The sequence below is a fragment of the Lepidochelys kempii genome, chromosome 9 (genome assembly GCF_965140285.1).
Source record: "Lepidochelys kempii isolate rLepKem1 chromosome 9, rLepKem1.hap1, whole genome shotgun sequence".
Taxonomy (NCBI): domain Eukaryota; kingdom Metazoa; phylum Chordata; order Testudines; family Cheloniidae; genus Lepidochelys; species Lepidochelys kempii.
In genome coordinates this window covers 78,766,247-78,778,799 of record NC_136388.1, presented here as the reverse complement: position 1 = coordinate 78,778,799, position 12,553 = coordinate 78,766,247, and the positions used below count along the sequence as shown (strand labels likewise).

Genomic DNA, 12,553 nt, shown 5'->3' with positions numbered 1-12,553 from the left:
GGTAGTGGTATGTTTCTGATAAAAGGATCAGCAGTGAAATAGTTGACCATGATTAATATTTAAGCTGCCGTCATTGGGTTTCAGAGTGAACACCCTATTTAGATGAGTGTGGTGGAAGTTCACAATTTTGCTGTCTCTCTCCCCTCCAACCCAGTCTACAGCAAAGGGCCCTTTAATTCAGCTACAGTAAGTCAGCCCCGCTGCATCATTCTTGCAGGTCTAACAGAGGCTTAAATGTTTGAAGTGAAAGCTTATATTCTGTAGCAACTCCTGGGGACACCAGAAGACAAGCTTCACCTGATCTCTGATTTGTATGTCGGCTTGGCAAGGCCATGAGCCATTCTGTCCCAGCACCTGACCGGTGGCCCCAGAAACCCTTTTCATACCAGCAAGTGTATCTACAAAGCAACAGCTTCCGTCTGTCCCCTCCCCCTTTGGTTCAGTTACAGTGGAGCAGTCTGTTCTTTGTAGGACTCAGTCCATTGTGTGGCAAGGAACCCTCTGTTCTAAGTCTAAAGGCTCTGGGATTGGCTGCATGGCAGGGACAGTGCTTTCTAATGGACAACAGTACGGTGTGCTTCTGCTGAGCTGCTTCTCCAGTGTGCCACCTGTCCTGGCAGGAGAGAGACAGGCAGAGCATCAGGACACTATTACCAATTCTGGAGTCTGTTTGCATGGGATGGTGTTTTCCCCCTGCTTCGTAACCCTGTGAACTGGCTGGATCCACCATATGAAACATTTAGAACTAGCATGGACAGAGCCCTCAGGAACGTACTGTAGAGAACTACCCTGCACTAGCCCCCAGAGACTGGACAGAATGAGACTTAATGGATCTTTTATCTCTCTCCTATGAAAAGCAATTGCATAGAAGGTGGAGTGTGCTTGCTGGGTCTCGTAAAGTGTGTTGTATATAGCACATGTCCACATCAAGAGAAGATATGGTTATGCAACTGTAAATTCCCCTACCCTAGCTGTGGTTGGTGGGTGTGAGTAGACATGCAAAACTCCGGGGGAGGGTGGTCAGACTGGCTGACCCAGCTGATAGTGTCTTACTCTGTGATCCTTATTCTTGGTTTAGAATGAAGACTCAGAGGAAGAAGATCTTTGTGCCATCAGCGACCGATGGGCCTTCCAGAGGGAAAGCAAAAGGTGGTCCAGAATTGGCTCTGTCGACTTTCTCTCCCACAGTCCAGAGGTGCTGAATTCCACCATGCGGCAGACATCCAGCCGTGAGAGCATCCTTACGGACCCCAGTGCCAGTCTGGAAGCCACTTCGCTCCGCAGCAATATCAGCACAGGCAGCACTGCTGGCACAGTTGGCATTGTGGCCACCCTGCCTGACGGGTCACCCAGCCAGGACTCTCCAAACATCACCAAATCCAGCCAGAGCTTGAGTGACCACTTCGTGACAGACCAATCCCCAAACCAGAGTGGGAGTTCTAAGGAAAAGTCCAAGACGCGGAGGTCCCTCAGCTTCCTAAAAAGGATAGAGTCTTTCCGAAGGAAGGACAAAGAGAAGTCTGACTCCAAAGCGAAGGATGGCACTAGCGGCAGGACAGTGACCAAATCAGGGTGGGACTCTGTGAATGGCAATGGAGAGCATACTGCTGCCATGACCACCTCCCCCAAAAGAGCCATGTCCTCCTCTTTCCATGGCAACGAACACTTTCTCTCAGTAGGCTATAGAACTAATGGCATGTCAAACTCAGGTGAGAGGAAGCCGGGCTCTGAACTGAGACGCGGTGCGGTCTATCTGGAGGACTTTGAAACGGCTCTGAAAAATAGCACCAGCTGGGCTGCTGGAGAACTGTGCCACCGGCACGTGTACCGGGGTGACTGCCTGATCCACCTCCCTGGGGACCACAAGCCGGGGACTTTCCCCAAATCTCTCTCCATCGAAAGCTTATGTCCTCTCGATGGCAGCCCTTTGGCCAACTGGAAAGCTGGGAGCAAAGCGGTGGGGCTTTCGGGGTGTGGAGAGGGCGGCAGCAGCAGCATGGACGACCCCTCGCCACGGGGCTTTGCGTACCGGCAGAGGCGGGGCTCATGCAGCTCCGTGGGCAGCCGGACGAGTGTGTATGACAACGTGCCCGAGTTTGGCAGCAGCGAAGACTTCTTTAGCATGGATGGGGAGGTGAGCTACAAAAATCTCGATGACATCTTGCAGGACGTCTGGGGGCTGCAGCGGAAGGTGGAGCTCTGGTCTAAGGCGCTCAGCCCCAACCTGGATGAGGAGGGAGAGGGGGAAGGGGAGGAGGAGACGGACTCAGGAGGGGAGCCCACCTTCCCCTCCAACCTGAACTTGGAAGAGCAGTCCATATCTGACGTGGGCACCTCTGCCAGCGACTTCGACAGCACAGGGAACTCCTTGAATGAGGTGGAGGAGATCGAGATGAGAGAGCGCAGGGATTCAGGTGTGGGAGCGTCCCTCACCAGACCTTGCAGGTAAGTGGGTTGGAAGCGTCACTGAGCTCAGGTCTAGGCACAACTCCCCTCAGACACTGCTGTCCCTGGCAGCTCAGTGTCCCTTTAACGGCAGGTGTGTGACAGGTGGAGAGTTTAGTCTTGGGGCTGACTTTCTACAGGCGCAACCAGCTGGCCCCTAGTGCGCCACCAGGCTTTTCCTTTGGGAGGGTGCTCACAGGCCTCTGCTGGCTGTTTGCATTCCAGTCTCCCCCAGAGCTGGGAGCAAGCCCTGTCCGATGCCTCAGTGTTGCTCGTATGTAGATCAATCCTGAGAGGCCACTAGAGAACAGTGTGAGGGGCTCTACTTCTTCTGGGAGACCCTTTGGCCCTAGATCTAAAATCATCTCCTGGATAAACCCTGGCGATTGCTTATTGCACAGCTCCGCTGGGCCACCAGCACTTGGGAGAGGAGGGAATGTCACGGTGATGTTGGTCTCCGAGGCAGGCTGGCATTGGTGTAGGTGACAGACATTGTGAGTGTGCCATCTGTGTATGCTATTGCTTTTGCCGGGACTGAGCCAGCGTGGAACAAATGAAGACCCTGTTCAGAAGCAGTTGCTCCAGGAGCCGCTGCACTGTGTGAGACTTAGTTTGGGTCTCTAAGGGCAGCGGGTGAACGCCGCTTGAGTCTCTGGTGCCCTCTAGTGGCCTGAAGCAAGCACCAAGAGCATTCAGAAGGACCAGTATGCTCATCTACCCTTCACTACTGCCAGTTTGAAGGCAACATTAATATGGGCATATTTGTTGTGTCACACACAGACCCGGTTCCACCCCCTTGCCCCCTGGATGTGCTTTGCCACATTGACTTAAAATTATCAGTTATGAAATCAGGACGTTACTGTCTATGGATTTGCTGTTAAACAGGCTCAAGTGGGGTAGTTTGCCTGGTATGAAAATCCCTCTGAAAAGCTCTGGCATCTGCTCAGCTTCCCACTTGCCCTAAGTTAACTGGCGCCTGCACGTTTAGATAGTGGACGGTAACTCCTCTGCTGGTAGGTGATTGATGGGCGGGGATTTAGACCCATTCAAGTCAGCAGGGAAAGTCACTCCCACCCCCTGTGCTTGGAGATTTACCCCAGTGCATTGGTGGATGTCCAGGGCCTTTCAGAACAACATGGACTTGGGAAAGTTCAGCAGGGTCAGAGCTCACCAGCAAGCTCCCTACAGCAAGTCAGTCAGGGTGTTTGATTTCCTTCGTTCTGCTGAAAGTAAGCATTGACTCGGGGTGTTTGTGTCACCCTGATTTCACAGTGATGACACAGGGTCAAATTGTGGTGTTGCTTCCCACTATCTGAACACAACAGCCTCCCACGCAAAGCAAATGTGGGGTTCTGTGAAAGCCCTGCAGGCTTGCGTCTCTCTCCCAGACACTGATACCCTGGGTCTGGCTGTGATGTAAAGACCTGGCAGGATGGCTAGATACGAGTCTAGGCCCTTCCATGAGGCCGCCTTCGTGGAGCAGTGGGCACTGTCCGGGGTTCTCTGCTTGGTGTTCCTGTCAGGTTCCCTTCGTTTAGCCCTGTGACCTCACTCCCGTTCCTGTTATCTTTTTAGTTGTCCCCTGCAATCATTTGGAATCCCGGACCTGTGGATCCTCCCCTTAGGCTGGGGGGCGGTCCTTTAGCAGTGCCCGCCCACTTCCTAGATCCCAACAGGACTGCTTTGCTGTAGCCCTCTGGCCTGGAGGGAGGTGGGAGGCTGCTCCTCCTGCTGCTGCTGGGCCAGGCCCCTCTGCCCCTGTCCTATGCAAAAAAAAAAAAAAGAGAGAGAGAGAGAGAGAGACCCAGTACAGACTTGTGGAAATCAGGATCCCTTGTTACTGATGAGCTGGATTGTGGCCCTAGAGCATTGTGATTTTGCTGCGGTAGGGTTGGGTAGATAGCGGGGTTCTTTGTTACTGCCAGTGTTGTGTACTTCACTGGGGGAAGGTGTCGCTCCGGGAAGCAAAAGAAAATGCCACTGCCCTCCACCCAGTGCCCGCATTGCTCCCCAGGACAGCAGGTCTCTAAATCCCCAGGCTCAGCAGACCAGTAACCACAGCATTGGGGCTCTCAAAGGAAATGCCCCTGCTGTGTTCGTATTGCACGGGAGGGCAGCTTTGGACACTGTCATGGGCCCATCCCTCCCACGGCCTAGGGTAGTTCATATTCCAGTCCCTGCTGGAGGAGGTGGCATGAGGGTGCTACTCCTGCTGTCTCACTGCCTCTGCTGGACCCCTGCTCAGCTCTCAGGAGCACTGGGCAGTGTGGGAAGCAGGCATCCTCCTCCCCTGGGGAAGTGACATGGCTGCCAGTGTGACCTTTTGCTCCCTCACCCTGCTGTCCCCTGCAGGAAGCTACGCTGGCACAGTTTCCAGAACTCCCATCGTCCCAGCTTGAACTCTGCCTCCCTGGAGATCAACCGCCAGTCCTCCGCTCAGCTCAACCTGCTGCAGAAGTGCTCGCTGCTTCGCCTCACTGCCATCATGGAGAAGCACTCTGTGCCCCACAAGCAGGCCTGGGTTTGGTGAGTGTGGGCGAAATGGGGGTGGGGAAGGGAAGCTGCAGGGCATGATTGAGTAGGGCCAAGCATGAGCTCCCTGAAACCAGAGCTTCAGATCCCAGCAGAGTTGACTCAGCCTTTCATCCTCCTGTGGCAGAGAGTGAGGTGTGTGTGTGTGTTGGGGGAGGAAGGGGGAAGCCCTCTTTGCCCTGCATGCACATGGAACATTGCCGTGGGCTCCCAGTAGGAGTTTGCTGTAGGCAGTTCCCCTGGCCCCTGCCTTCCACCCCAGAAATGACTGCATTTCAGCAGTGCTGAACGGATTGTTTGTGAAGCACTTTGGGATGGAAGGTGCTGTAGAAACACAACAGACTATGGGGGGGGAGGTCGGGGGGTTCTTTTGTACCTGAGAGTATCTGTACAAGGTAGAGTTGTTTGCGTGTGAGCATGTGGTTATGTGCTCATGTGTGCATGCATGCATGTGAGTGTATATGTATGCATATGCTGCATATGTGCATCCCTGCATATGGTATGTAAATATGTGAGTGCATGCACATGGGGGGTGCATATGGCATGTGTGCACGTGGGCGTGCATGCATGCACATGAGGTCTACATGCGTGCACGTGTATGCGCACATGGTGTGCGCATTTGTGTCCCCACCTCACCTCCTGCTTGCTGCTGTGAGCTTCTGCCCCAGGCAAATGGTGGTTGTTCTGACTGGCCTGTCTGCCCCCTGTCCCCATCTCACAGGACTGTCCCCAAGTTCATGAAGAGGAGCAAAGCCCCCGACTACAAGGACAAAATGGTCTTTGGGGTCCCGCCAATCATCAACATGCAGAGGACAGGGCAGCCTCTGCCACAGAGCATCCAGCAGGCCATGCGCCACATCCGCAGCCAGTGCCTGGACCAGGTGAGGACCAGCCATCTGCAGTACAACCCTGACCTCCCATTCACTTGCCCACAGCTCACCCCCCCTCATTTCACCTTGTGTCAGCTGGCTGGGTCCTCTCAGCATCGCCAGAGCCCTGCAGTAGATGCAGCCATGGTAATCAGGGTGCTCGCTTTCCAGGGATCTCTGTGTCTCTGTCAGGGTGCATGAGTGATGGAGGCAACCTCTTGCTTTAACTGGCTTAACTCCGTAGGGTGCTGCTCCTTAACCCCAATACATTCAGATTGCCGTGAGGGGGAGATACAGAGTTGCTTGCCATAGGAGCGTACTGCAGCGTTAGAACTGTGTACAGCTTCATTGCCTTTGCCCACAGCCCCTGCCCTGGGCTTCAGTGTAGCTCCACAGCCCTGCAGCCCTCTCAATGGGGCAGGAAGATTGCACTTTATTTAAGGAACCAGTGTCAGCCCCTGCTGGTACCCCTGCCTCGTCCACCAGCACAGCCGACTGAGGTATGGACCTGTCGCTGAGGGGAAGCTTGAAAGTGTGTGGGCTGGTTGGAAGGCCAGCAAGGTGGTAATGAGCTTTGGGGAACTGCAGTAAACTGGGGCTTATTCTTGTCACCCCAGTCTCTGCCTGCCAAACCAGGCGCCTCACCTGGGTGCCCTGGCCCAGCCCACACACAGCAGCGAGCATCTCAGGAAGGGCAACAATGTTCTTGCCATCGTGTGGGGAGTGGAGCCCACGACCTTTCACCTAGTCAGTGACTTGACACCCTTCCTCTCAGGCATTGTTGCCTCCTCGACCTTCCTTTGCCCAGGGCCCCCTTCCCAGGATGAGGGAACCCAGACATGCTGGGACGGTGTCTCCTGATGGGCACCACAGAGACTCCCTAGCCAGCTGGGTGTCCTGGCTTCTCACTGGGTAGCAGAGGCTGAGCTGAGGGCGGTCAGCACCTGCCTGAGACCGAGCTAGTTACTCTGTCTGGAGCTCAGGGCTGCCTTGGCTGACTGCTGGACTCTGTGCTTCTCCTGGGCAGATTGGCATTTTCCGGAAGTCGGGGGTGAAGTCTCGGATCCAGGTGCTCAGACACATGAACGAAGCTTCCCCCGACAATGTAAACTATGAAGGGCAGTCGGCCTACGACGTGGCTGACCTGCTGAAGCAGTATTTCCGCGACCTGCCAGAGCCCATCTTCACCAGCAAGCTCACCGACACCTTCCTGCAGATCTATCAGTGTAAATGCCACTAAAAGTCTCCCTGGGAGAGGCCCCCATCGGGGCAGAGCTAGACAGGGCCCTCAGGGCTGGGAGTGGGTCCAGGCTCAGTAGGGAGTTGGGTCAAAGCTGCAGGAGGTGCTGTGGTGGCCGCTGGGCTGGGCTGCCTAGCTTGGGAGGAAAATCAAGGACTTAGGAGCTCACCCATGGGAGTTGGGAAGAGGCGTCTGCTTGAGAGATGGGGAAACGGAGAGGAGAGAGACGATCTGTGGAGTAAGGGGGCTGATTTGTTGGACCTAGGCTCTATTTAGCCTTATTCTAGCTCTGCGTCCTGAGGGGACTTCCCACTGCTATAGCCTCACCCCATTGCAAATGCTCTGCCAGCAGCAGTGGAGTAAAACTGACTGGTCGGCATAGGCTTCTAACCAGGGAGCAGAGCCGGAGCAGTGAGGGGTGCTTCAGAGCATGGCTGGGCCCTTTCCTCAGTCCCCACTGCTTGGCACCATTGAGGTGGTTGTCGGCATGCAGTTGCACGGCTCTTAGTTGTGACCGAGTGCTGCCCTCAGAGGAATACATGGGCTGTGGTCTGTCCCAGGCCCTGTGAACATGCTGCTAGGAGAGAAGTGTCACCAGGGGAGATTTTCGCTGTGAAATGGCCTACGAACAAATCTTGCTGTGACCAGCTCCACATAATGAGAGGCCGGCAGTAAGGTGTCCTGGGGCTCTTTGACTGGACAGCAGTTTCGGTATGAGGAGAGCAAGTACCCTTATTTTCTGGGGCCACACCTAGCTGCCACTTGGTCCAATCAGCCAAGTCTAGAGGAGCTCCTAATGTGTAGGGTCCCAGAGCCTGGCTGACCACAGGCTCCTTCACTTTGCCTTCAGTTGTCCCAAAAGAGCAGAGGCTGCAAGCTGTCCAGGCAGCCATCATCCTGATGCCAGATGAGAACCGGGAGGTGCTCCAGACATTGTTGTACTTCCTGAGTGACATTGCCTCAGCTGAGGAGAACCAGATGACATCCGGGAACCTGGCGGTGTGTCTGGCTCCATCCATTTTCCACCTCAACGTGTCCAAAAAGGAGAGCACCTCACCCAGGTAATGCACAGTCAATTCAGACTCCCAGCGCTCCCCTCCACAATCCCTCTCCCTGTCTTCCGTACTGGAGACACAGCCTGGTGGTACCCTGGCTGGCCCAGTTACATTGGGGTGCACTCGCTGTGCCATCTACACTGAGGCTGGGTCAGACAAAGCGGGGAAAGGGCTTCCATTCCAACGGGTTCCCTCTGCTCATGCTCTCCATCAGGGGCTGCAAGGGACTCCTAGAGGACATGCTAGGGGGAGGAGCTTCCAGCTAAGGTCCTAACTCTCAAGCCCAGTGCTGTTGGAGTCCCTCTGAGAGCCATGGCACAGGCACAGAGTTATGCCTTATGCCAGGCCTTATGCCACATGGGCACAGTGGACGAGTGGCATAAGGCCTGGGCCACAAGGAGCTTACAGCCTAATCTTCCTCCTGGGCTGAGCACAGCAGTAACAGAGTAATCACCCTGATGGTAGTACAGCAGCATACAGTCCCCAGTGAGGGACATAGTGAGGTTCCCAATGTGAGGGCAGGAGGGGAAGGAGTCTACGGCCAGCCCAGCTCTGCTGAAAACTGATAGGATTAGGAAGCTGCAGTACTGATGTTTCACCACAGGGTGTCAGCAAGACTCTCCTTAGGGCTCCATCTTTTCAATTAGTACAATACAGTGATTCCTCCCCTGCCAGTATCCCTCCCTGTTGCAAGGATGCATAGGGTGCCTCCGGCTGAACCCTTACTCCCAGGTCTCTCGCGGCCGTCACTCCCTCTGCTGGGTCTCACTAGTCTGCATTCTCTTGGGCAGAATGATTCAGAAGAGAGGCACCATAGGAAAGCCTGACCAGAAGGACCTGAATGAAAACATGGCTGCCACCCAGGGGCTCTCCCATATGATCACAGACTGTAAGAAGCTGTTCCAGGTAGGTAGCTGCAGCTCCAGGTGAGCGATTCTTCGTTGTCTAGGTACTTGGCCCCTCCTTGCTGTACAATCTGAGCACCCCTGGATTTTGTCCTCACAGAACCCCTGCTCAGTAGGGCAGTGCTGCCTTCCGCCCGGTACAGCTGAGGTACACGATAGATGAAGTGACTTGCCCAAGTCACATGGCAGGTCCTTGGCTGGGTTGATAAGTGAGCTCAGTTCTTCCAAGTTCTGGGCATTAAACCATCCTTCTGCCATTGCCGTACAGAAGCTAGCCAGCAGCAGGCCCTGTCTCGCCTGTGATCGTGTAACGATGAAACCCTTCTCCTCTCGGCAAGTCAAATGACTGTGGAAAGGGTCTGGGAGGAGATGTGTAGAAGTAGCAGGTGCCCGGGCACTTTCCCTGTGTGCTCTGGGGACTGGCGTACAACTGGAGAGGAATCTGACAGAAACGGTGCCAGTCTGTGTAGAATGCTGCTCTGAGGGAATTCAACTCTCACAGCAGAGTCTGCCTTCATCCCAATGTACTCCTCCCCGACACCCCTCAGCGCCTTGTCATGGTACCTGGGAAAGGCCAAGATTCTCTTTTGAAACCACTCACTGTTACTCATTGCCTGCCCTAGGAAAACTCTATGAAGTGCGATAGAATCAGAGAAGTGTAGGACCGGAAGGGACCTCAGTAGGTCATCTAGTTCAGTCCCCTGCACTCATGGCAGGACTAAGTATAACTAGACCATTCCTGACAGAGGATTGTCTAATCTGTTCTTAAAAACCTCCAATGACGGAGATTCCACAACCTCTCTAGCCAATTTATTCCAGTGCTTACCCACCCTGACAGAAAGTTTTTCCTAATATCCAACCTAAACCGCCCTTGCTGCAATTTAAGCCCATTGCTTTTTGTCCTATCCTAAGGGGTTAATAAGAACAATATTTCACCCTCCTCCTTGTAACTACCTTTTATGTACTTGAAAAGTGTTATCGTGTCCCCTCTCAGTCTTCTCTTCTCCAGACTAAACAAACCCAATTTTTTTGATCTTCCCTCAGAGCTCATGTTTTCTAGACCTTTCATCATTTTTGTTGCTCTCCTCTGGACTTCATCCAGTTTGTCCACATCCTTCCTGAAATGTGGCACCCAGAACTGGACACAATGCTCCAGCTGAGGCCTTATCAGCGTGGAGTAGAGCAGAAGAATTACTTCTCCTGTCTTGCTTACAGCACTTCCACTAATACATCCCAGAAGGATGTTTGCTTTTTTTGCAAGTGTTACACTGTTGACTCATATTTAGCTTGTGGTCCACTATGACCCCCAGATTTCTTTCTGCAGTACTCCTTCCTAGGCAGTCATTTCCCATTTTATGTATGCAACTGATTGTTCCTTTTTAAGTGGAGTACTTTGCATTTGTCCCTTATTGAATTTCATCCTATTTACTTCAGGCCATTTCTCCCGTTTGTCCAGCAGGGCTCCCCTTCCCCACATGCTCCTGAGCACACACTGTGCTGCTACGCAGCAATCCCAGCTTGGGGAGCAATAGGCCAGGCCTGCTAACCAATCCCAGGTGTGTCTCGAGTGGCATTGCAGAGCACTTATCACAGGGCACAGACCCAGACAGGATGGCTGTGCTGTATCATGCTCATTCATCCACTGTCCAGGTGGAATTTCCTCAGTGTTCCAGGGACCTAGTAATTGCACTGGATTGGCCCAAGAATCCATCTGGTCCAGTTTCCTTTTGCCAACGGTGCCCAGGACCAGATGCTCTAGAGGAATGTGCAAGAAGCCCCCAGTGAGCAGTTATGGAATAACCTGCTTCCCACAGGGGATGTTTCTGTCTAACTCCCAAAGTTAATAGCTTATGTCCCTGAAGCAGGGAGGCTTATCTCCCTTGTAGAAATACTTTTTTACCCTCCCTAAATTGACTGCTCCCATCTTAACATTTGGGACATCAGGTGATAGGTGGGGGAGGTGTGACGACACCCAATGAGCCCCGATGTCACTGGACCTAATCTGTCCTGCTGGTTGGTGTGCAGCATTGTTTGGGCTATTGGTATTGGCATCCCAGAGTCAGTCTGGGTCAGAGAGGTGAGCTCAGGGTTTGTTGTGGAGTGATTTCAGGAGACAGAGTGGGTGAGCAATTACTAGTGACCACTCTTGGGTTTTTAAACTTCTCAGTCCCATGTATCTGGTTTCTAGATACCCCCCGACATGATGCTTCAGCTGGGCAACTCCTACGTGGCAGCAGACGCCCACCCGCTCTCCCTGGCTGAGCTACTGAGCCACAGCTTGCAAGGGGAGGGCAAGGATGTCCAGGCTTACTTGGAAGACAATGTGCAGAACCTGCTCAAAGAGTCCTCCGAGAGGTTCAAAGGGTGGCTCAGCACCGCAGGGCCCCAGAACACAGAGCTCTCTTGCAAAAAGGTAACGTCCATACTGGGAAGGCTTTGCACATGCAGGTGTATTTAGAGTATATGGAGATATTCAGCATCAGACTAATCAGTGGACATGCATCCTGGTAGATTTCTTCATGAGCCACAGATACACACAGACACACAGCATGGCTGCCAGCTAAACTGCTCTGTCAACTAGACCTCATACCCTTTGGCTAGGTAGTGTATACAGCAGTTCCTTCCATGGCAGTGTGATGACGCTAACTAGCAGAAGCCAAGGAACTGGATAATCAGAGACAAGCACAGAGTACTCTGTGCCAGGAGGCCCAATAAAGAATCCGCTTTATATTCACTGCAGATGAGCTGGTTCAGACATAGAGGCCTCTCACCTGTGAGCCAATGGAGTAAGCCCAGTGAGCTGCTAACACCTGAGCAGGTCTCCCCTGTTCCATCCAGTAGGGGGCAGGCTGCACATAGTCACCAGCCCATGTAAGGCAGTTCCCCTGCTCCTATGGCAGGGAGGCCTCAAGGGGCCACTTGTTGCCCTTAGGTTTCTTGGCTTGAAAGCCTGACTGAGTTCCTCCACTACGGGCTTCCACAGGTTGGTGACGGACATCCACTGCGTTTGTGGAAGGTCTCCACAGAGATGAAGGCCCCTCCCTACATGGTGCTGCAAAGGGTACTTCGGGAGCGTCACTTTTGGGATGAGGACCTGCTGCAAGGCGAAGTGATAGAGGCCCTGGACAAGAACATGGAGGTTTATCACTACGTCACGGACAGCATGGCGCCCCATCCCCGCAGGGACTTCATCGTTCTCAGGTGAGGTGGGAGGAAGAAGCACTTCAGGGGGAGGGAATCTGGACCAGCATGGAGGCAAGGTGCAATCTCTCCAACTCCCCTATCTAGGCAGGGAGCTATTGGTCCTGGTGTGGAATGTCCCGTGCCTTTATATCAGAGGGTGGTCAACATACCCACCCGCAATTTACCCAGGCAGACTACAGACCAAAGGAGGTCCCCGGAGGTCTGCGGTGTGGCTGCCCTGAGGCGTGTGGAGATTCCAGGTCCTGGCTGGGAATGCTCCCTCTCCATCAGCGACAACATACTGCTCTCAGGGGTTGGGCAGCC

At 53.7% G+C, this 12,553-nt stretch overlaps 1 protein-coding gene across 7 annotated transcripts in view; it reads left to right on the top strand.

The window, feature by feature from the left end:
• Nucleotides 1-12,553, top strand: part of STARD8 (StAR related lipid transfer domain containing 8) — a 142,100-nt gene that overhangs the window by 125,073 nt on the left and 4,474 nt on the right. For all 7 annotated transcript variants that reach the window (XM_073360982.2, XM_073360983.2, XM_073360989.2 and 4 more), the window contains 8 exons: nt 1,079-2,445; nt 4,798-4,971; nt 5,699-5,858; nt 6,874-7,072; nt 7,937-8,147; nt 8,933-9,047; nt 11,235-11,459; nt 12,030-12,247. In XM_073360982.2, the coding sequence (XP_073217083.2) occupies nt 1,079-2,445; nt 4,798-4,971; nt 5,699-5,858; nt 6,874-7,072; nt 7,937-8,147; nt 8,933-9,047; nt 11,235-11,459; nt 12,030-12,247 (2,669 nt within the window). The remainder of the gene's footprint in view (nt 1-1,078; nt 2,446-4,797; nt 4,972-5,698; nt 5,859-6,873; nt 7,073-7,936; nt 8,148-8,932; nt 9,048-11,234; nt 11,460-12,029; nt 12,248-12,553) is intronic.